The sequence below is a fragment of the Enhydra lutris genome, unplaced genomic scaffold (assembly GCF_002288905.1).
Source record: "Enhydra lutris kenyoni isolate GAN:26980312 unplaced genomic scaffold, ASM228890v2 scaffoldscaffold43, whole genome shotgun sequence".
Classification (NCBI taxonomy): domain Eukaryota; kingdom Metazoa; phylum Chordata; class Mammalia; order Carnivora; family Mustelidae; genus Enhydra; species Enhydra lutris.
The window spans coordinates 9,739,709-9,764,107 of record NW_019154127.1 but is presented as its reverse complement, the minus strand read 5'-3'; the positions used below and the strand labels follow the sequence as shown (position 1 = coordinate 9,764,107).

Sequence of the window (24,399 nt, the reverse complement as noted above, 5' to 3'; positions counted from 1 at the left end):
TCTGTCAAATAAATAAAATATTTAAAAAAAAAAAAAAAAAAAGAACCTTGTGGTTATTTTTAAGCTCAGATTAGATAGTCTTAAAAGCTTCTCTTTCTTGTTTTAAACAAAAATAGGATTATTCAACATGTATATTAAACCCAGATCTGTAATTTAAAAACCAAAGACTGTCTTGTCCTAAACTTCTACTTTTTCTTCATAATCCATGGCTCAGGTACGCAGCATAGTGAACTGGTTGGTACTTAGAAGTGAATGGATTGGTCTTAGAAAAAACTATCTTGTTCCGATCTTTTTTTTTTTTTTTTTTTTTTTGCCTCTGTTCTTACTGTTTAGGTTTTGTTGCTTTCTCTTCTTAATCTTACATTGTAGTTTAGGAACATATAGACAGACAAGAGAGAAAATTATGTCTTACAGAGACTCAGTTTTGTATTATGAATGAATGCCTGTATTACATGAACATTGGCTTTTAATCCAAAGAACCTTGGCATTCAGTCTGATTCTCTGTTCATAACTCTGCTACTTGGATTATTTGTTCATTACTCCAGTTTAGAATAAAATTATGTACAATTTAGAGTAAGAATATTAGTAGTAATCCATGTCAGAATAAGATGTTAACAATGAATATTTCAATGTTTCAATCATAAAATTATTCTCAGATTAAGTAATAGTATACTTTTACTCAGGCATTCTTGGTTTAATTAAATTTTGTTTTCTTTGTTCCTGTCTTTGACCAGAAATATCAAGCAGAAGCGGTTAAAATCTCAGACAAAAGTAATTCCTGAATTGGTAGGTTCTCCTACCCAGTCTACCTCCGGTAGGGCTGCTTACTCTGTGAGCCACAGGACAAGTGCTAGTGTCTCTTCAGGGGTGACGTCTGGTGACTCCTCGGATTCAACAGGATCGTCAGAAAGAAGGAGAAGTAGGCCTGTCACTCTGCATGATGGCTCCACGTTATCTGGTGAGACGGGAGCATTGTTAATTTAACTGTCCATCACTCCCATGTGTAGCACTGCCAGTTTACTGTGCCTTCAGAGGCAGGAATAAATAAGACTGGCCTAACAGTTGAGGAAATTGTATTCAAGAGAATCAAAAGTAACAAAATCGCAGTAGTTACTGTATGTTTGATAAGTGCTGGTCTTTGCAAATAGTGCAGCTGCATTCTATGCAAACTTGAATCTTCTCTATTTTAAATAATGGGGTATAAATATCACACTTTGTATACAAAATATGATGCTTTTTTTTTCTTTTTTAAAAAAAAGACATCATCATCATCATGTGAGCCTAGTAAATTCCAAGCTGCTTATGGCTCTTGGCTCTTTGGTAGTATAACCAAAGCTAATCCTAACCCTTTTTTAGCATTGTGGGAATGAGGCTGTGGTGGGTGTATACTTCCTGTTGCTCTGAGTGATTTTGGTGACTTACTACTATGACTTAAAATAATAGGACCAAAGAGGTAGAATGCAAGCCTTGGACTTAAAATAATAGGACCAAAGAGGTAGAATGCAATGTAGAGTGGCAAGCCTTGCAGAAGAATTTGGATTACTTATTTGGGTCCCTTGATGAGTAAAGGAAACACATGATGAATTCTGTTTCAGGAAGATCAGTCACTTTGGCAGTAATATTAAGGGAAAGGGAAGAATCTAGAAACCGAGTCAGTGTGCTGGGAAGTGGACCGGAATAGAATAGGGACAGTCAGAATGGCAAATGGCAGAACAGTTTCAGAGACAGAAAAACAACTTGGTGACTGGTGTCCTAACGCAGCCACCTTAACACGGAGTTGGTGTTGTATTTGTGGAGCAAAATTTTATCTTTTAGCAACATGCTCCCACTCACTTTGATGAAACTTTCACTCTGTGATATGTTTGTAAGGATGGAGTAGACGAAAGAGTGGGAAGCTTCTCTGTGCCATGTTCACACTGGAGCGTGCACTCATTCAGTGAGGTCGAGGAAGAAGTGACGTGTACTGTTCCAAGTCATTTATCTTGTTTTTTCTGTCCTTCCCTCCCCCTTTCCAGTGGAACATGTGGAAATGGCTCTTGAGCTGAAAGCATGTGTGGTACCACTGTGCTGTTACAGGGTTTACTAGCACAAGGCCTGAAAATGTGTCCACTGACGTGGGACTACACAGCAGTTGTCTTTCCTGAAGGAAATATCGGTCTCAGGACAGAAGTGGATGGGGGGCTAATTACATTTCTAAATGGAAGTTTATGAAATACGTAAACTGTATTTTCTGAATCCAATCCAGGATCAATGTGGTCCTTTCAGAAATAAGAGAAAAAACTGACTTTGGAATGCTGATGACATACTTTTTAATGCCAGAATTTTATGACCTGTTCTTTGAAACAGTTTTTAAAAACATAATCTCCTCTAAGTATTTTGAGAATCTGCTTTTAGCTTGTTGTTATGAAACAGCTGCGTGTGTGTGTAAAGAGAGATTATGTGTGACGAACTGCTGATGCTTTGTTTTTCTTAGAAAGTGAAATGGAAGATTCCTTAGGTACCTCTTCATCTTCAGCTTCAGATAGTTCAGAGGAAAGCAAAGAGAGTTCAAGACCGCGTGAAGCTTCCTTACGTAGTGGGCTGGCCAGAAGCAGTAGTCTCAGGGTGACCAGAACCAGAGCTGCTCAGAGGAAAAGTGGTAAGACACTCAGTGGTTGGTACTTTGGAGGAGTGTTTATCAAGGGAATCCCTAAGCTAAGCATAGAATGTTTTATTGTTTTAATGTATCTACACATATGGTTAAAGGTCTTTTTTAGATTTTTTTTTTTAAGATTTTATTTATTTGCCAGAGAGAGAGGAAGAGAGCGAGCACAAGCAAGGGGAGAAGCAGGCTCCTCGTCAAGCAATAAGCCTGATGAGGGACTCGATCCCAAGACCCTGAGATCGTGACCTGAGCTGAAGGCACATGCTTAAACTTGCTGAGCCACCCAGGCGTCCCACCATTTTAGATTTTTTAAAAAATTGTGATAGAATTGACACATATAACATTGTATTGCAGGGGTACAACATAATGATTTGGTATTTGTATATACTGCAAAATGACCACAATAATACAGTTACAGTCAGTTATTATACATAGTTAAAGTTTTTCTTTATTTCTGGTGAAGAGGACTTTTAAGATTCACTCTTAGCGGCTTTCAAATATGCAGGAGTACTAGCTGTGGTCATCATGCTGTACATTGCATCCCTGTGTCTTACAACTAGAAGTTCGTATCTTTGATCTCCTTCACCACTCCTCCCCCACCAAATCTGCTCTCTGATCAGTGAGCTTGGTTTTTAGTTTGTTTTGGTTATTTTGTGTGTTAGGTTCCACATACAAGTGAAATTATACAGTATTTGTCTTTCTCTGTCGACTTAACTTTGGTTAGCATAATACCTTCAAAGTCTATCCATGTTGTCACAAATGGCAATATTCCATTTTTTAATGACCAAATAAAACTCCATTGTAGAGATACACCACATTATCTTTTCCATTCATCCGCCAGTGGGTGCCTTGGTTGTTTCCATATCTTCGCTTTTGTAAATAATGCTGCAGTGAAATTGGGGTGCAGATACCTTTTTAAGTTAGTGGTTCATTTTCTTTAGATAAATACCTAGTAGTGCAGTTGCGGGATCATAGGGTAGTTACAGTTTTAACCTTCTGAGGACCCTCTGTACTGTTTTCCACAGTGCCTGCCCCAGCTAGCATTCCCAGCAGCAGTGCATAAGGGTTCCCCTTTCTCTGCATTCTCGTCAACATCTATTGTTCCTGTGTAATTTTAGCTGTTCTGACAGGTGTGAGATGACATCTCACTGTGGTTTTGATTTGCATTTCCCTTACTGGTGGTGTTGAATATCTTTTCGCATCCTTTGGCCATTACTTGTGAGCCGTATTTTGAAAAATGTCTACGCAGGTCCCCTGCATTTTTAAATCAGATTGTTTTTTGCTGATGAACTGTATGAGGTCTTTAAATATTTTGAACATTTAACTCCTTATCACATACATGATTTGCACGTATCAGTAGGTTGCCTTTTTATTTTGTTGATGATTTCTTTTGCTGTGCAGAAGCTTTTAGTTTGATGTAGTCCCACTTGTTTATTTTTGGTTTTATTGCCTTTACTTTTGGTGTCAGATCCAAAAAAAAAAATCATTGGCAAGATCAGTGTTAAGGAGCTTAGACCCCCTGTGTTTTCTTTTAGGAGAGTTTATGGTTTCAGATCTTAGATTCAAGTCTTTAATCCATTTTTATGTATGTGTAAGATAGTAATCTCATTTCATTTTTTTGCTGGTTGGCTGTTGGGTTTCCCCAGCACTGTTTGTTCAAGAGACTGTCCTTTCTTTGTTGTATATTCTTGCCTCTTCTCTTGTAAATTAATTGACCATGTAGGTATGGGTTTATTCTGGGCTCTCTTCTGTTTTGTCCTTAGGGCTGTTTTTTGTTTTTGTTTTTGTTCTGGTTTGGGGTTTTTTTGGGAGTGAAGGATGCATGATCAAGGGTGAGAGGGAGAGAATCTTAAGCAGGCTCCACACCCAGCACAAGGCAGGGCTGGGTCTCTCAACCCTGAGATCATGACCTGGGCTGAAATCAAAAGTCAGACAGTTAACTTGAGACACCCAGGCACCCCCATCTTTAGGGCTTTTTAGATATAGAAGGGAAATCTGTTTTGGCATTAAAAGGTAGGGAACATCAGTTCTGAAATAATAAATTTTTTAAAAAAATGTTGAAATAAGGAAGACTTTCCTAATCTTATTGCTACTTTATTTCTAGGTCCAGTTTCTTTAGAGAATGGGTGTGGCAGGAAAGCCACTCGAAAGAGAGTCTATTTAAGTGACTCTGATAATAATTCAGTGGAGACCCATGAAAGTCTAAAAGCCAGGGCTGGAAATAACCGAAAAGTGCTACGAAAGTGTGCTGCCGTGGCTGCCAATAAGATAAAGCTCATGAGTGACGTAGAGGAGAACTCGAGCTCTGAAAGTGTCTGTTCTGGCCGTAAGCTGCCTCACCGTAATGCTTCTGCTGTGGCTAGAAAAAAATTACTACATAATTCTGAAGATGATCAGAGCTTAAAGTCTGAAATTGAAGAAGAGGAACTAAAAGACCGAAATCAGCCATTACCACTGTCTAGTTCTCATGCTGCCCAGAATACTGTGAATGAGTCTGAAAATGGGGATTCAGAGTCAGAAAGTGATTTGCGAGTAGCCCGCAAAAATTGGCATGCCAATGGGTATAAGTCGCATGCTCCAGCAACTTCTAAAACTAAATTTCTGAAAATAGAGTCTTCTGACGAAGACTCTAAAAGTCATGATTCCGATAATGTACATAACAGAACTGCTGGTCCGTCCACATCTGGGCAGAAACTTAAGGCAGAGAGCGTCTCAGAGGAAGAGGAAGAAGCAGATTCTGAACCAAGAAAGTATGCCGGTAGGAAATACAACACAGGTCGCAAGAATCTTACTTTCCTTAAAAAAGCAAAGATCTTCAGTGATTCAGAGGACTCGGAATCTGAAGAGCAAGATCGAGAAGGTGGCAGCTACCACAGAATGGAAACGAACCTGGTTAGAGGGGGTTCGAAGTGTGAACCCGCTGCCGGGTCCCAGTGTTTCTCAGATCATGTATCTGAGACTGATTTGGATTCAGATGATGACAATACAAAAGAAAAACCAAACAATTTTATGAAAGGTAATTCAAAACCTGTAATCTTGGCTTACTGGTGTGTTCTCACTGTTCTTCTCTCCTTAGAGCTTTGTTTTTTTGTTTTTCCCTCACTGGTGGTTTTCTGTCCATTGCATGCGTTCTCAGTCTGTTCCGTGCATCCCTGATGTTCTGTGTGCACGCATAAGTGGTTGCCAAACATGTTTAGTTTTACTCACGTAACAGGCAGTCTTGACCTTAACAGCTGTTTCTGGTAAGATTTCAGTTCTTGTATTGGCTGTGGGTTTCAGGAAAGCAGAGGCAAGCACATTTATAAGCTGTGGTGTTAGTGTAAGAGGAGGAAAGAAAAGGGTAGGACTATTTGCTTGGAAGGGATGCGTGAGTAAGGCTGACAGCAGCAGCCAGCAGCAGAGTGCCCCCCAGCTGGCCTGTGGGTCAGGAGAGTGTTCTCCGTGCTTGACGTGTATTAGCTCGTTGGGTCTTCATGTCTTTTATGAGCCTGGCTGTCGTTATTGTCCACTTGCCTCGTAAGAAATCTGGAGCACAGAGCGGGGAAACCGCCTGCTGATTTAAGGGTGTATTCTTGGCAGGTGGCGGCCAAAGCTAAGAGTAAAGGTGTTGGTGGAACTTCAGTGTTGTGAAGTGAAAAAAGTTTTAGGGAGGCTGAGGGTCAGTGATTAGTTTGCGGACGTTAGGGCACTAGTGAGGAGAAGTTAGTGTGTATTCGTGTAAATAAAATGTCTGTGTCCTGTGTGTTGTGCATGTGTGTCGCAAGGCCCGGGGCGTCCGCGCTGGCAGCGCGCTGCGCCTGTGACCGGGGCTGGGGCTGCGCCTGTGACCGGGGCTGCGGCTGCGCAGAGCTCACGGCCTCAGAGGCGCGGGCGCCCGAACGTTCGCTGCCGCCCTCCTTCCGCGGCCGGAGAAGGCCAGACTCCAGTCGCTTAGAATGATGGGCATTTAATTCCTCCACACATAACCTTACGGATTAAAAGGATACTCTTACTTTTTATTTTGTAGATTCCGCATCACAGGACCATGGACAAAGCAGGAAAGTTTCCAGGAAAAGGGTCTGTTCCAGTGACTCAGACAGCAATTCGAAGGTGGCTAAGAAGGCCTCAAAAGCCAAAACGGGTCTCCTCAGGACTCCGCGAAGACGGGCGACCGCCGCCGCCAGTAAGACCAAGCCCGGGAGTGACGCGGAGGACGTCAGCTTAGACGGCGCGGGCCGCAGAACCAGAAACGGACGGAGAAAGCCCCTCCCCGCCGCCCGTGCCCCCGCTGGGAAGACGGCGAGCGAGTCTGAGGGAGACGGCGGCCGGGAAGTGCCGAACGAGCAGCGCGCTGGCGACGGGCGGCCGCCCGCTGGCGACTCGGAGGGCCTTGCGGGCAGCGTCCGTCCGTCTGCACACGGAGACTCGGGCTCCGAAGGGCTGCCGAGCCCCGAGCCCAGGAGCAAGCACGCCGGGAGGCACGGGGCAGACGGTGCGCCTTCGCACGCCAGGAGTTGCTCGGTTGGGGCTTCAGGGGAGCCGTCGCAAAGCCATATTCCCGGGGGTGAGGCGGGTGCACAGTGCTCCCCGGAGGCCGCTCTGGTGCAGAAGGCGAGCGCCGAGAATGCCTTTGAGGACGACCTGAACTACGGGCTGCGCAGGTGGAACGGCCGGAGGCTCCGGACCTACGGGAAGGCGCCGTTCAGCACGACCAAGGCGCTGCGGGCGTCGCAGGCAGTGGCCGAGGCCGACGCCAAGAGGAAGAGGCTGCGGCCCGAGCCCGAGAGCCGGCCGGCGGCTGGGCCCGGAGGCGCGTCCGAGCTGGGGGCCGACGCTGGCCCCAGATCCGACTCCGAGTTGGCGTCTGTGACGGAATCCGACGTGGACTGTGCCGATGACGCGAAAACCAAAAAGAGGAAAACGAGAGGAAAAGCAAAAGCGGTGAGAAAAGGTAAAGCTTGTGCAGCCGCCGCATCTAGAGGCGCGAGGCGGCGGAGACAGAGCAAACGGCCTAGGCTGAGTGTGGACGATAACGACTGGGAGGACTTGGACTATGCAAAATCGAAAAGAGGTCTTCGACGTTCAAAAATCAAAACGAGAAATCAGGGCAGAAGGACCGTGAGATACCATGATGGGGATGATGACAAAAGCTTAGAAAATGTGTTGGATTTTGATGATTGCACCTTATGACCTTGACAGAAAGCCAGTTCATTGAAAGAGGAAGTGGACTGGAATTTATGGTGAAAGTTGGCTGTTGAAATTATTTTTTGTCCTACAATTCAGGGAATATATTTATATTTTTCTATGAAAAGTTATGAATGTGACTAAATCATGACTGTTATCTTTATTTGCACTTGCTTGCCTTTGTAGCAGCGCTCAGCACAGGTGCCAAAATATGCTTCATTTTGGGGGCAGATCTACTTTGACAGTATTTAACTACAGATAGCAAGAATTTGAAATCTGTTCAACACTAGACATCCTGGTTATCAAAACCGACAAGCATTACTTTCATGGTAGCAAGTGTCATGCAGTTACTTTCTGAACGCGTCAAGAGGTGGTAGTTTCTAACCCCTGTCCTGTTGTAGTCGAACAGTTTCACGTGGCCTATGTTTACAGATTCTTCCTACATATTATGTGCATACTGACATTATAATCATGGGAGGTGTAACCATGATTAGTAGGCGAGGTACCTACCACTTCCCCCCCCCTCCCCTTTCCCTGGCTACTTGAGCAGAATGCATTATACCAGATTTGGTCATTTTCATTGAAATGGTTTCTTTCCAAATGCTGTTGGGTCTTTTCTCTCTTTTTCTTTATTTTTAAGGAAAACGTCATCACTTTTATTTTATAAACTTGAATTTATAAAGTGCTGGTAAATTATTTTTTAAAATGTTTTGATTATATATTTTAAACCTCTAAGGCCCAGACCATAGTCCTAGCATTTTCTTTTCAATTGTGCACTAACAGAATGCTATATAATTTGTCTTTTCAAGATCTCCTGGTTTCTATGTAAGGGATTTAACCAAAATCTTGGTCTTCCATAGTCTTACTCTGTGAAATAGAGGAGTTTGTGTGCCTTAGATTTAGGAAAAGTGTGTTCTTTAATAGAGTGTACAGGGCCAAGAGAGTATTTAAATTATATGTAGTTTCCCCTCCTTTCCACTGAGATTGTAGAGTTGTTTTGTTAAGAGTGCAATCGCAAATCTCATCTGTATAGGAAAACAGTTAAACGTCATTCTCTGTCTCTTTGTTTTAGCTTACTGCTGCCATGTGCAATCCCAGGCGTTCTTTGCGGGGGCAACTAAGTGTATCTTTACTAGTGACCTCTAGTTTAAATCTAAGAAACTGTCATGTGTTGTGGGAAAATAATTTTGAAATCCATTTAAAGTGAAACTTCTATCACATCATCAAATACATCAAATAAGTACACTTATTTTCGAGCCAAATACTTTTGCTTGATAGGTTGTGCTACTCCATACAGTGTAGGTGGCCATTCCTAGCTTGTTTGTGCCTGAAGATGGACTTGATTCAAATGGTTTACATATTTTGTAGCGAAGGAGTATGTTACAGTACTCCCACCTTTGTTATTTATTGGCCCTGTGTTTGGTTCCAGACAAAATTAACCTTTTTCTCCTGTGTATCCTAAAGGTGGCAGGTATGGAAAAGCATCAGACTCTGGTGTCAGTGTTAAGAGAATGTTCTTAAGTGTTGTTACTTTTCAGTTATTTGTTCCATTCGACATGGTAGAAGGTACTTTGATGTAAGGGGAAGGATATTTTTGGACATTACCAATTGCGATAGGTGGGATAGACCTACCCGTCCTTTGTTATTGAGAGAGCTGTGATTACTTCAAAACTATGAAGTTCTTCTTATTAGAGTTCATGTTGAGTATATGGTAGAGAGAGTGATTCAGGAGAATTGGCCTTGACTCTTGACCTGAAAACATTAATGGAATGTTCTTTACTTCCCTAGTTTTAAGCAATGGTGATAGATGTCCTATCCATTAATTTATTTAAATTCTTCTAAAGCTTCTCAGTTTTATATCTATTCTCAGGGTTATAACTCGATGTTTACCATCATCTGCAAAAAGGTACCAAAAAAATCCATAAATACAAATATAGAATATGTTCATAAATACATAAATTCTTTTGGTAGAATGACACTTTGATCATTAGCCTTCATCAGTAGAACTATTCTTATCTTTTGGACTGAATTAACTGGTCATAGATTGGCTGGTCAACCAATTACTAATTTTTCTTTTTGTCCAAAACTGTTAGACCTTTGTGTATAGAAAGCAGTATTTTGGTTTCACCTGGAAAAAAAAAAGCAAACCAAGAATTTGGCCTCATGACTTTGAAGATGTGGGTGACAGTGGTAGCTTCTCAAGTTCTGAAGTAAAACTAAGGGATTATAGTGAGAATCACTTTTATGGGTTTTTTTGGTCATGGTGCTATTCCTAAGGTTAACTTTGAATATGTGACACACACTCCTAAGTACTTTAAGGAAAATTAATAAATAATTAATAGTTCAAAATGTTTACATTGAGCACTAGAACATGTTTGACTTTTTTTCTACTTTATGCGAAATGCGCAGGGATTTAATGCACGGATGTACTTTAATGTGTTTGGGATCAGTTTGTATTTACTTGTGAAAAAAGACAAAAGCTTGCAGACTAATTGTGAACTGATCCGGAAGTAAGTGCTGTAGTTTTTCATTGCACTTGAAGTCACTTAATGGTGTATATGAACAACAACAAAAACTGCTGTGGTTGTGTATGTCCAGGGTCCTATGATTTTATTCACTTATGGTTGAAAAAAAGGGCTGAGGTATTTAGATTTGAGTTTTGATTCCTTTGAAAGACTATTAGGAAAAAAGATGTCAAACATTTAAGAAATAGGTGAGGTTTAAAAACTTTTTTTTTTAAAAATTAGACTTACTTTAAAAGGTATACCAACAATGTGTAGTAACTTCTAAATAAAAGGGAAAGTGTATCCCATTTTCAGATAATTCTTAGGGTGGTCATTCTCCCTTTTTTATTTTAGGGGAAAATCTCTGATTACATTCATTCTCAATTTAGTAATTATTTGGAAAGAATGATAAAGCATTTACTCACAGCTTCTAAGTTACGACACAAAAGTTTCTTTTAAATAGTACATGAAAATGGGGAGAAAGAACTTATGTTTGGGGAAAAGGCACTTCAAAACCTAGAATTGCAAATGAGAAGGTATGAAGCCAATAAAAATGCCATCTTGAAGGTATTATCGTCCAAAAATAAGAATAAGACTTGTCACTAAATCTTCACACTCCATTGGTTGCTGACGTCTTAGATAAGAGTTCTTAGAACTGCCTTGGGTTCATAATACATTCCCTGCCCTTCTAGCCTTTTTTTCTTTAGAATAATCAGAACACAATTTGTTAATTTCATTGTATCGTTTTAAAAACTACATTGAAAGGACTTCAATCTCTCATCAGTGCACATTGAATTTGATTGTGCCACCTGAGAAAAATGAGGTTTGTGTATCACTAGAATGCAAGAACGTTGTTCACAGTGCTTACAGTATTTTTGGCTTTTCCTTTCTACTCAATTGCGTTGGCTTTTTTGAGTAATTTCTAAATGGCTAGAACAGGTCTGTTTGCCTTGCCCTTTATAGCTGAAATACCAGCTCCATCCTTTTCATCCATGTTAAGTCAGCATATATCCTTGATTCGGCATCTTGGAGTAGTCCACAAACACTTCAGTGTCTTATGTTGTATGGAAATTGTAGTTGAGTTATTTTCTGGTGTGATGTAGTCCCCCTCCCTGCGGGAGAACTCTCCGTTATTATGTAAGTCCATCTCTCAACTCCTGCTGTGGATAACAGGATGGAATAAAGGAGAAACCTTAAGAAATTTGCAATGTCGCTGTTTAAAGACTGTCTCTGATTCTAGTATTTGGGAACAAAGACAAAACCAAGTAAAATTGTCAACGCTAGGGAGAAAATGGAACATTGTGGAAAAATCTAGTCCAACTAGATTAGTAAGTGCTAATACCACTTGGTAGCTCAAAAGTTGTGAATGAATGGAGATTAAAGTGTAAAGACCTTAATGGTGAGGGCTGTGTTGTCTTTTCTCACTTCTTAATTGAGGTTTTTGTAGCTGTTTTCTTAAATTATAGATGTTGCCAAACAGTATGTGGGGATTCTCAAAGTTGGGAGGTTTTTACTAGTCACTAATAATCTGCCAAGCTAGTTCCTTAATACACTGTGAATTTGGTGGGAAAATATCAAGACTTTTACTTGGTGTCTCCTTAAGGATTGCTTGTATGGATCTGATGTAGGGAGTTTGGATGGAGGACAGTTAAAACATTGGGGTCTTACAAATCTGCAGGCTCTGTGTCTGGCATCATGTAAGTAACTGTAGAATATGTATCTATTTGTCCGACCAACTGACCGTTTCATTGAATTTAATTACCAGTGTTTGAGCATATTTTCTGGTCCTGCTTTAGTTTTTAAGGTAAGTTTTGTCATTTATGAAAACCTTGAATGGGATTCTGACTGACCTAAGTGAAACAAGACAACCAGTTACAGTTTGCCGGGACTGCAGCAGCTGGCCTGGCCTACAGGAGTAGTATTTAGAAGTTACTACATTTTTTGATCAGTAGTTACATCTTGAAACAATCTCATTTTTAATATTCTGAAGGTAATTTTCGAAGTGTCGATCCATACTTAGTCCTCGGACGGTATGCACACATTCAGTTCACCTGTGAAATTCTGACCATTTCACTGGAGCCGGATGAAAAAAATCTCTGGTTTTTCGCTCCCACATAAGATCTCTCAAACTTTTCTAAATTAACTCATTACCACAGCTCATGACTCAGTTGTCATCTAGGAACCAGTTTTCATTACCTTTTTTAAAGTCAATTACTAACTAAAAGAGTATAATAAATTTAATGTTGTTATCTTAACATCTTAAACAACTTCAAGCCTTCTAGCTGATTAATTCTCTAAGGTCTGCAGTAGGCAATTTCCCTTGCAACTCATCTTTACTCTTAAACAGCTCTATTTTGTCTCTCAAACCTCTGTCCACTTGTGATTGCTTTCTCAGGCAGAATGCAGGGCCACCCTGTCATATGGGCTGGGGGTGGGGGAGGAGGGAGTTGAAAGATGGGCCCCAAAGGGGTTGTCCTTGGATTGTCTGTGCCCTGCTGCTTTTCATTAGGGAAGTAATAAAGTAGATTGGAAACCAGGGTTGATGCCTGATACCTTATCCTGCCCAACAGTTTAAAATGCTCTGAGATCTCTTGGGGCGCCTGGGTGGCTCAGTGGGTTAAGCCTCTGCCTTCGGCTCAGGTCATGATCTCAGGGTCCTGGGATCGAGCCCCGCATCGGGCTCTCTGCCTGCCTCTCTGCCTACTTGTGATCTTCTCTCTGTCAAATAAATAAAGTCTTAAAAAAATGCTCTGAGATCTCTTTCAAGAAGTTCATTAAACCCAGAAACCAGTATTGCACTGTATGTCAACAAAAATTTAAAGTTAAAAACTTCATCAGACAGGTACAGGATCCCTGAATTGATAGTTCACAGAGCTTTTATCAGATTTTTAGGGGTGAAAAAATGGCAGTAGCTATCACAAGTCTTTGAGAATCGTGGCTGTTAACAATTAACTTTTCTGGGGATGCGAGAAAGCCATAGAGTGATGAGCTACCTTAGCCGTTAGAGCCAAACAGAATTCTGTGGTGCCCATCACGGAGTGTGTTGAAGACTTGATAGATGAATTTAAGTTCATCTGTTCAACTGTAAAAGGGACCAAGCTAGTGAAGAACAGCTCTGGATTCTAGAATTATTTCTGACAATCTCCTGACCTGATGTGGCCATACTGTAGAAGCTGACTTTGCAGTGTTACCATCTCCCCCAGAAAACAGAAAAATGCTCAGCTCAAGGAGTTACAGAAAACATGTAAAGACACTTTGCAGTGTATGGGGTCTTTTTTGGAAACCTGTGCTTTGGGAGGGATGAATATCCATGATGAATACTGTTTGCGCCCTGAGATTTTGATCATTTCATTGCTTTTCAGTGAAGGGCAGACAAGGAATTTTTTCTTTTTTTTTAAGATTTTTAAAATTTATTTGACAGATCACAAGTAGGCAGAGAGGCAGGCAGGGGGAAGGGGAAGCAGGCTCTCCGCTGAGCAGAGAGCCCAATGTGGGGCTCAATCCCAGGACCCCAAGATCACGACGTGAGCCAAAGGCGGAGGCTTAAGCCACTGAGCCACCCAGACGCCCCAAAGGGCAGACAAGGAAGAAGGCATCTCAAACTAGCTCTGATGAAATCCTTGCGCGAGAGAGGTTACATTGATTTGCAAACAAGGTTTCCGCTCTGGATTTACCACCAGCCACAACAACCAGTAATGTCCAGTACTTCAAAAATATGTGAAATAGGCTAGTACATGTTCATTCTGATTCAGACATGCTTTCATCTTTTTTCCATTTTCAGATTTGTTTTTAATATTCCACAATTAAAATGCTGATGAGATTAAAAATTTTCATGCTTCTACAGCAATGATGTGAAGTTTATTTTGGATCTAGGAAAACAGTTTTGTATTAAGTATCATAATCGGAATATGACTAGTCCTTAAAATAGAGAAACTAGAGATAATTGCTTTGAATCAAAAGTATAATGTCTACATCCAAATTTCTATTCACCACAGACCATCTTAGAACACACAGTGATACAATTTAAAGTGGTCATATAGGTGAACTGTGATGGGGTGCTATTACAGATGTAAATTTTTACTCTGTGGATGAGGTTTTTGCCATATCCAAATAGGGAATCATTTATAGGAAAGCAGCAATCGCTCAAGCTCTCAGTGGCTCCTCCAAATCACCTGACCAAGACCATTTGGGACAGGAGGACTTGGGGATTGCACTGACTGGTTAGTATTAAGTGACACAATCACAAATGTTAGAGCAGTGTCCTCCAAAAGTTATAAGCTTGTACCCTAACATATAAATTGGACTTCTCTCTAGCTCTGAATGATCCTGTATATATTTCTAAAAACTGTTTGTAGTTTTCTCAAGGCGAATAAAGCACTTTATAATTTACCAAATTCTTAGTAATAAAATTAACACTGACTTACATGTATGCTTTTTTTTTTAGTTTCCCACACTGTCACTCTTCTGTCTTTCTCAGAGTGCTTTTATCTTTATTCTGTGACCTTCCCATTTTAGGTCTAAGACTGGAGTTACAGCTTCATCAAGTTGGAGTTGGCTGTACACAGTAGAATTGACTCAGTTATCCCTCCCTCCCCCCATAGTTACATATTTGAAGTGCAGCTTTTCTTAAAGCACTTTTAAAAACCTACTTAGAGTTTCTTTTGTAGAATCTTAACTGTTTTCCCTTATTTTGGATTACAAGTAACCATTTGTTAAAATGAGCTCATATTTACTGGGCTCCTAAATTGCACCAGTACATCAAAAAGGAATTAGTTGCTGTCACTTAAGTCCTTTTGTCCCACAGAAGTGGTTAGTATGCTAGGATTTTATCTATACTATCAGATGGCTATATTGTTGGGAGTGAACTGGCTATCTACTTTTGATGTGGTGTCAACATGCAAATGGAAGTAGTTGAGCGATGCTGGTTGCCGTCATCTGTGTAGGTCAGATTTAACCTTCATCTTGTTATCTGTTTATAAGAGCGTTTGTCTGTTGTAGCATACCAATTCACATACTGGTATTTGCCTAACATTGATTTTATGTGCCGAAGATTGACTTTGGATCTAGGGTTGCTTTGCAGAGACATTAGTTGGTAATTTTAAACATTCCTGAGAAAAGGCCCTTCGTAGTGAAAACGCGAGCTTTCTCATGGTCTCTGCTGCTTGTGTGAGTGACCGCACAAAGCCCAGCCAGGCAGGGGAGGCTGTGCTGCCCAGCAGTCTGAGGATGAACTCAGCAGTGAAAAGGCCATTTTTGCAATGCCTGGGGATGTAGAATGAACAAAACGAGTTACCTTTAGAAATAGAACTTCACTGGAAAAGTATAGAAGTCCCATAGTTGGCAAAAGGGACTGATGCATTTTTGGGGTTGCTTTTAGTACAGGAGTTCTAACCTATGCTGGGTCTTGGAGAAAGCGTAAGCACATCTTTGAAGTGAGTTTCACAGACTGAGGGTAAAATCGGAAGGGCTTTCCTTTTGAGAGCAGAAGACTTCCTCAGTTCTCTTAATGAACATATCAATCAATAGTAGCCCATTTTCACCTGTACTCATTTGTGCTAGGTGACAGGGCAAACCTCTCTGTTCATAAAGGAAAAACTAGGAAGGTTGTTGATCGTTGGGAGTTTCACTGCAGTAGAATGAATAGCATTACTTGAGAGCTGGCAAAATGAGTCCTTATTTTCTCATCCTTAGTGGTGAAAAGGATAGAGTGGGAGAGCCCAGATGTGGACTCTGGCGTTTCCGTGGTCTCTAGCCTGTTTTTACCAACTGCTGAATGTCTGCAAATGAGGTGGGGTCGCCAAACTCACCCCCCAGCAAGGCTTGTGTACCTTTAAAACAGTTTTAGATAGCTTGATTTAATGGCTGCAAGGCTAGAGTGCCAACAGATAAAACCTAACCCTCAGCGGCTGAAGTTCAGGTGCATTTTTATCAAGAAATACAGATTTTGCCTGCTCTCTGAAAGTAAGGCATTCCTGTGAAAGCTTTCATAAGCCCAAATATGGGATAAAACAAAGATGCAGCTACCATTAATATAGATGGAAAAAATTGAAGGCATTTGCAGATTCTGAAAAATCACCTCTCAGGCTTCTCTGGTATCTTAGGACATGGCTTACTAACGGATGCACAAAATGAGTGTGGCTCAAGCCCAGGTGCTCAGACAGTACAAGAGCTCGGTGGGTCGCTCTTCTGGCTCAAGGTGTTTGCTGCCTCTCTAGAGGCTCTCAGCAAAACCAACACCAAACGCTGTTTGCGCTTTTGGCTCAAACTTTTTTTTTTTTTTAAGACTTTATTTATTAGAGACCACAAGCAGGGGGAGCGGCAGGCAGAGGGAGAAGAAGCAGGCTCTGTGCTGAGCAGGGGGAGCCTGAGCCAAAGGCAGATAGATGCTTAACTGACTGAGCCACACAGGTGCCCTTTTATTTATTTATTTTTTTTAAATAAAAGTGAGATCCTCTTTGATTTCTTTTGGTTAGCAAAATCAGGTAGATCTTTTGTAAAAAACGAAGTGGCATGATGTGAACTTTTCAAAAGCCTAGGAGTGCATTAATTAATCCTATATTTGAAATTTGAAAATCTGGCTTTGAGACATTGGCAGAAATAACACTGATTTGAGCCCACCTGTTGGTAATCGTGGAGCGGTGGGTGCAACATCATGGGATCCTCAGCACAGCTCAGGTAGCTCTCCCGCCACGCTTGGAAAATTGCCTCTCGGTAGTGCTTTCCGTCCTGCCTGTTTGATCCCTCCACAGTTCCTAGCTCTCAGCTACAGCAACACTCCTCAAAGGAAGCTTTCCTTACCCCGTGAATCTGTTTGGTTTCTAGAATGTGGTTCTCACAGTCGCCCTACACCTCTTAGTTCTTAGAGCAATTAGAGTTAATATGTATAGAATTAGTGTTTTAGAATCTTTATCCTGATCCTCTGGATGGCCGGCATATACCTAGCTCAGAAAATTATTATTTAAATAATAATGGAACCAGGATTTAATAATTTCAGTTATGTAAAAATGCTCAAATATTTTTAAAAAAGTGGACCTAGGGTTAAAACCATATTTTAGTTAGATAAAACAAACAGGCAATTCCTTTTCATCTACTGGTTCATGTCTGTTTTGACTAATAGTGTTGGAATTCAAACTTCAAGGAACTTCTTGAGGCAGAGCTGATGCCACATCGAGTCATGATGGCACTGCCTTCTCTTGGAGGTTCTAGGGAAATCATTTCAGAACTGCTGTTGAATATCCTAAAATAGTTCAACAGAGAATATCCGAAATGATACCAAGAATTTAGTGCTTTATGATGCTGAAGATACAGTCTCACAAGTCTGCTCCTGTTCGAAGTGGCAGTTGTCTTTGCAGATTAGAAAGCATGCCAGGTGGCATACTATTCAAGGCTTCCTTTTATTGATAAGGAAATGGGAGGTTCTACCAATGTTAAGAACATGTAGTATCACTGATGAGAAATCATGTACGTTTTTTACTTATTTAGCAATGTGAGTAATTTTTAAATTTATTGTTTAGGAATGTGTTACTGAGGAATTGTAAGTAGTAGTAAAAACTTGTGTTACAAGGTTTTTGCATTTACATGAACTTTCACTCGTTTTTCAGAATCTGTTCCTAGGGACAGAGAACCCAATACAAAAATGAGAACATGTATGCATAATGAGAAGGCTGCCGTGCAAGTGTCTAGTGCAACTCTGAAAGCAAACATGGTGCCTGACAAAGTTCTCAGCAGATATGCCGCTGTGGCTGCAAATAAGATAAAAAAAATGAGCAATCTCAAGGATGCGATTTCAAGACCAGAAAATGTGTGTTTTAGGAAGAGCAGCAGAAAGCTGCCGCATCGAACTGCTTCTGCTGCGGCTAAGAAAAAATTACTGAGTGTTTATAAAGAGGATGATACAACCATAAATTCTGACAGTGAAAAAGAGCTAGAAGATATTAATAGCAAAGCACTTTTTTTCAGGCAGTTCAGATCCTGGAAAACAAAAGCACAATAGTGACTATGGAAACGTAGAAGTGGGATCAGGGACCACAAGTAAACCGGCAGTTGTGTTCTGCTCCGAGCTCTAAAGTTAAACCCTTGTTGGCACCTTTTTTGAGGAATTTTCTAAAAGCCATAATGGAGCAGGTCACAGTGAGCCCTGGTACAGACACCCAACTACAGGGATTATGAGGGGGGAAACAGACGGTGGAGCCTGGAGTGGAGAGGTGGAAAGGAGAGACAAGTAACCTGTCCTAAGAGTGTTCCTTTTCAGAAAGGAAGGTCCTTGAAGAAACCCCATGATTTCTTAGAGGAAGAAAATAATGGGAAGTGTACAGGGTCTGTAGCAAAAACTTCAAGGGCTGAAAAAAAAGTCAAAATCGCAAACTGATGCTCATTTTAAGTTTTCAGATGGGCGCAGCTATGGTGTGTCATTACTGCAGTAAGGGGGGGAAAAAAGTAGGCACATTTCAAGAGAAGTGCCACTAAGCTTACCTGGCTTTTGAGCAAAGCAAATCCTTTCATAAAATCCAGTCCCTAGGGGGGCACCTGGGTGGCTCAGTGGGTTAAGCCGCTGCCTTCGGCTCGGGTCATGATCCCAGGGTCCTGGGGTCGAGCCCAATATCGGGCTCTCTGCTCAGCAGAGAGCCTGCTTCCCTTCCTCTCTCTCTGCCTGCCTCTCTGCCTACTTGTGATCTCTGTCAAATAAATAAATAAAATCTTTAAAAAAAAAAATCCAGTCCCTAGAATTCACCACCTTAAAAGTCAAAAACAACTTAAACTAGAAGGACCTGGGGATTCAATGATGGGGATGTTGATAATCGAGTTCTGAAGCAGAGTGGGAAACAGGCAATTAGCAAAAACCCATTAAATGTCTTACTTTGTTTATAATACTGGAATTCATATGGAATGGTGACCACTTGATAAGACTAATTCAGGGAATATATATTTTTCTATGAAGGTTATGAATGTGACTATCACAACAACTTTTCCTCATTTTTACTTGCACATAACAGCATTTACAGAGTTGCCAAAATGTGCCTCATTATGAGGCAAGGTCTTAGTTTTAACCAGTTAGAAAATAAAAGGTATAGATGAAGATTAAAACAGTCATATTTTTGGATGAGACAGTGATATCTTCTTACATTTCTCTACAGCAAAATTAGTACTTTATGAATACTTTGAGCAAATTAATTATAATCTCATCACAACAAACTTAAACGGCAGCATGTGTGGGCTCTTTCACTGTGGCCTTTGCTAGGATTAGAAATCTTGATACTATAAAGAATTCTTTGCAGTGAGGTTTAATTTAACAGGTTACTTGTTGAAAGGAAGATCACCAGATTAAATGAATGCACTGTTGAATCTTTTTAACATAGTAACATGTTATTGGAAAAATGAATTGTTAGAAACAAGTTGTTTTCCCATTAAAAAATATCTGTGAATATTAATATGATTTGCATGTGTAAATCTGAAAAAGTAAAATACAGAAACCTAAGAGTTTCTATTCCTTTTTCATTAACAGACTAATGTAATGCATATATTTTGGTTACACGGCTAGACCCAAATGTCTAGATTACTTGAGAAATTTGTTTGTGGTTGCATGTCTGCTTAAAAAAAAAAGGATTTTTGTCGTCTTTTTTTTTTCCCTTGGCATAAGCCAGAATATTTCTAACGTACAAAGTCTGTGTCCTTTGCTCTGTTTATAGTATACTTTCATCTGAAATACTGATACCAGTATCTTGTTACTAGTACAGGTGAGAAAAGGAAGAACTCCTAATAAACTAATATTTTTAGGCGAATGGGGTTTGATTTTTGATTGCTAAAATGTATAAATCTATTTCCATTCCCATATTTACCCTTAATTCTACAGAAGTTTCTCATTGGGGCTGCTATATCCTCAACAAATACCATAAAATGAAAATATTTAAGTCTCAGTTAAGACTCTCTCACACAGAATTTCTTGTCAACTTCCGTGTAATCAAAGAATTTGTTTTGAATTGACAGTGTTCTGTGATGGGGTTAATTTCTGTCACGTCTTGAGGTGTCACCAGCCTTCTTTCATAACACAATCTTTGCTGGTTTAGTATTTAAATTGAACATCTATTTGCCTTTTTTTGAAGTGCTCGGCCTAAATTTACTGTAAGTGCATGAAATAAGCATTTGTTTAAAAACTTTACATTGTCGTAAAACTGTGAAATGTACACAGAATTTAAATCACTGCCAAATGCATTATTACCCTACTCATAATTTTAGTCAGCTTTCTAGAAATGATTTCTTCATAATGTAATTGTGAAATCAAATCGCAGTAAATTTTACTGGTAAAAATGACAAGTTACTTTATTCGACAAAAAGGACTTAGAAACAGTGATAGCGAAACTTCCTCTTTATTCTGCAATCCAGGCATTCTAGAAAGCAGCGCAGGAATCAGTGCCCCTTAAACACACCACCTTGGTAACCTTGCTAACCACACGCAAAGGTCCCCTAGCTCTCACTGGACAGCAATCTGGTCACACTGTTATCCTTAAATGTTTCAATTTTGCTTCAAAACTCAGACTTCGGTTTTGGTTCCGTTTGCTAAAACGGATTTAATGCACATGCCTCTGTTGATACTATTACTCCACGTCTCAAGACAAGGTATTCGTGGCGGCTGAGACTGGAAAACAGGAGGTTCTGCCTGACCCCAAGGCAGCAGATGCGGGCCTTTGCCGGCGGCGTTCCAAATCGCGCGCAGGTCACGGATCTCCAGCTCGAGTAACGTAACGCGGATCTGGGTATCACGGCAGCACCCGACACCGCCCCACATCTGACCCGGCGCGGCGGCCCCTCGGCCTCCGCCTCCGCGAACCCACTCGTCCCGCGCGCTCCAGCGGAGAGAGCCGAGTCGGCACCCACCGCACACCTCGCTCCGTCACGGGAGGCCACCGACGGCGAAAGTGCAGTCGGGACGGGACACGGCCACGTTCCGAAGAGAAGCGAACTATGCTCGCATTCCCATAAACTGAGACGGGCTGGACCGTCAGCCCCGGACCTGTGAACTCTTACCGCAGAGTAAAAGCCGCGTTTGACCCCCCCCCCCCCCCCCCACGGAGCGCCGTACTTCTTCCCGCTCTCGGTCCGCAGCGCCGCCCCCTCCCCAGCCAAGGGGAACGGACGCCGCGGGAAGGAAGGCGGGGGAGCGGGGCTGGTTTCTCCCGGGCGCCGCCGGCGGAACCCGGCTCCTCTCTCCCGTGCGTCACCTGCCGGGAAAGGACGCCCCCCGCCCCCGCGCTGGCCTCTCTAGCCCGGAGTCCTCCGACCTCTCGTTGTCGCCGCGCGCTCGGGCTCCAGAATAAGACGCTCGAGACTGGCGCGGCCGCAGGGGCCCGCGCGCATGCGCGGGGGCGTGGCGTGAGGGCGTAGATCAGGGGCGCGGGGGCGGAGCACGGGGCGTGGCGGTGCGCGGCTGAGGGCGGGGGCGCATGCGCCGTGCTGGGGCCCCGCGGACCGGCCCGGACGCTGGCGCGGGTGCCATGGCGGCTACGTTCTTCGGCGAGGTGGTGAGGGCGCCGTGCCGCGCTGGGACGGAGGACGAGGAGGAGGAGGAGGAGGAGGAGGAGGGGAAGAGGGAGACGGCCGAGGACAGGGAGGTCCGGCGGCACCTGGCGCGGAAGAGGTGAGGTCCGGCGGTCGGGCGCGGGGTGGCGCTGGCCTGCGGCGGCCTCCGTGGCGTGCGTGCCGCCGGGGCTTCCTTTGCGGGGACTCGGTGGCAGCCCTGCGCGCTCGTAGCGGGTTCCCGGGAGGCCCTCGTTGGTGTTTCGTGGTCCGTGATCCGTGGACATAAGGCAGCTCTCTTAAAGCCTTTTTATCCTCCGCTCCGCTCGTTAGCCTCGGTGTCCGTAGCAGGTGGAAAACCCGCCTCTTTAAAAGGATCGGAGAAAATACAAAATGACCCTTCGCCCCAACCCATTCACATAGATTCAACAGTTGTGATGGCGTCGCCGCATGTATTTTATCCCCCCACCTCGGAGTCCCAGTGACCGCGGCCTTGCACGTCCCCGCTTTTCGGAATGCGCCTCAAACGACGGAGGCGTTTTCTCGAGTGTGCTCTGACAGCTCCTAACGAAGTTAGTCGTTCTGATACCATGTAGTACCCGCGCAGGACCAGACCCGCGCAGGAGTGTCAGACGCCAGGTGTTACAGTGAATTCGTGTAAGTCAGGATCCGGACGAGGTCCACACGTTACTTTTCGACTTCTGTCTCTCTGGAGCTGTCTGTCATTTAGAGCAGCTCCTCCTTCTCACCCCTGCCGAGATTAGTTGTTGGGTAGGGTGTCCCACACCCTGAATTTGTCTGATTTATCCTGTTCGTTCTCTCCCTGCATTCTCTGTGGATGGATGTTCCTCTTGGAGGCGTGGTGCAAGCTCAGTATTCTGCTGGCAGGAGGGTGGTGCTTCCCATTTCTTGTTGCACACTGTACCCGTTTGTGCCACGTTGGGGGATGCTGAGGTTGATCACTGGGGCAGGTGGACAGCCTGATCTCTGTTTTGGAGCTCTCCATGGATTTTGCATCAGGTTTTTTTTTTTTTTTTTTTTAAAGATTTTATTTATTTATTTGACAGAGATCACAAGTAGGCAGAGAGGCAGGCAGAGGGAGAGGGGGAGGCAGGCTCCCCGCTGAGCAGAGAGCCCAATGCGGGGCTCGATCCCAGGACCCCGGGATCATGACCTGAGCGGAAGGAAGAAGCTTTAACCCACCGAGCCACCCAGGCACCCCTGCATCAGATGGTTTTATCTGTTAGTTATTGTTGCCTGAATCTGTTGTTTCCCTTAGATGATAATTACATTCTTTATGAAATTAAAGCCTGTATATTGCTGATTACAGAATCATGCCCTAGTATGCTTTTCCTCACAATATGGTATTAATTATGTTTAAGTTGCTTTAGTTTTGTCTTTTGTTTCTTGTATTAGGGAGGTGCGGCTCTTTCGAAGACAAACAAAAACATCTTTGGAAGTTTCTCTGCTGGAAAAATATCCTTGCTCCAAATTCATAATTGCTATAGGAAACAATGCAGTAGGTGAGTAGAAATGTGTTAGAATGGTCGTTTTGTTGAAAGAACAAAATCCGTGGGAGGTGGGTGGGGGATGGGGTAACTGGGTGATGGGCATTAAGGAGGGCGTGTGATGTACTGAGTCCTGGGTGTTGTGTGCAACTGATCAGTCACTGAACTCTACCTCTGAAACTAATAATGCACTGTATGTTAATTGGTTTAATTTATTATTTTTATTCTTTTATTTTTTCAAAGATTTTATTTCTTTGACAGATCACAAGTAGGCAGAGAGGCAGGCAGAGAGAGAGATGGGGAAGTAGGCTCCCTGCTGAGCAGAGAGCCTGATGCGGGGCTCCATCCCAGGATGCTGGGATCATGACCTGAGCTGAAGACAGAGGCTTTAACCCACTGAGCTAGTCAGGTGCCCCTAATTGATTGAATTTAAATAAAAAATTTAAACAGAAGAAAAACCAAAATCCGTGTTACTTACTTCTTACCCTGGTACTTCAAATGCCTGTTACTTTTTTAGAAAAAATTGGAGCAGGGTAACTTTGTATCTGAGTAAAATCTGTGCCTGCTCATATGATAAGCTTTGTTTTTTTTTTTTTTGTTTGGTTTTTTTTTGTTTTTTTTTTTTAATTTCTTTTCAGCGTAACAGTATTCATTGTTTTTGCACCACACTCAGTGCTCCATGCAATACGTGCCCTCCCTAATACTCACCACCTGGTTCCCCCAACCTCCCACCCCCGCCCCTTGAAAACCCTCAGGTGGTTTTTCAGAGTCCATAGTCTCTCATGGTTCACCTCTCCTTCCAGTTTCCCTCAACTCCCTTCTCTCCATCTCCCCATGTCCTCCATGTTATTTGTTATGCTCCACAAATAAGTGAAACCATATGATAATTGACTCTCTCTGCTTGACTTATTTCACTCAGCATAATCTCTTCCAGTCCCATCCATGTTGCTGCAAAAGTTGGGCATTCATCCTTTCTGATGGAGGCATCATACTCCATAGTGTATATGGACCACATCCTCCTTATCCATTCGTCCGTTGAAGGGCATCTTGGTTCTTTCCACAGTTTGGC

At 42.4% G+C, this 24,399-nt stretch overlaps 2 protein-coding genes across 6 annotated transcripts in view; both read left to right on the top strand.

The window, feature by feature from the left end:
• The window catches only part of LOC111155637 (bromodomain and WD repeat domain containing 1), a 124,235-nt gene extending 105,391 nt beyond the window's left edge, over window positions 1-18,844 (top strand). For 2 of the 3 annotated variants that reach the window (XM_022515910.1, XM_022515909.1), the window contains exons 38-41: window positions 735-958; window positions 2,474-2,638; window positions 4,749-5,660; window positions 6,651-8,451. In XM_022515910.1, coding sequence (XP_022371618.1) covers window positions 735-958; window positions 2,474-2,638; window positions 4,749-5,660; window positions 6,651-7,813 — 2,464 coding nt within the window. In that variant the 3' untranslated portion in view covers window positions 7,814-8,451. Of the gene's footprint in view, window positions 1-734; window positions 959-2,473; window positions 2,639-4,748; window positions 5,661-6,650; window positions 8,452-17,912 lie in introns of those variants that run through there. The other variant, XM_022515908.1, reaches the window with a different exon arrangement.
• A 2,910-nt stretch (window positions 18,845-21,754) lies between these two features.
• LOC111155725 (proteasome assembly chaperone 1) overlaps window positions 21,755-24,399 on the top strand; it is a 12,465-nt gene continuing 9,820 nt past the window's right edge. For 2 of the 3 annotated variants that reach the window (XM_022516070.1, XM_022516069.1), the window contains exons 1-2: window positions 21,774-21,943; window positions 23,239-23,345. In XM_022516070.1, the coding sequence (XP_022371778.1) occupies window positions 21,801-21,943; window positions 23,239-23,345 (250 nt within the window). In that variant the 5' untranslated portion in view covers window positions 21,774-21,800. Of the gene's footprint in view, window positions 21,944-23,238; window positions 23,346-24,399 lie in introns of all 3 variants that reach the window. The other variant, XM_022516068.1, reaches the window with a different exon arrangement.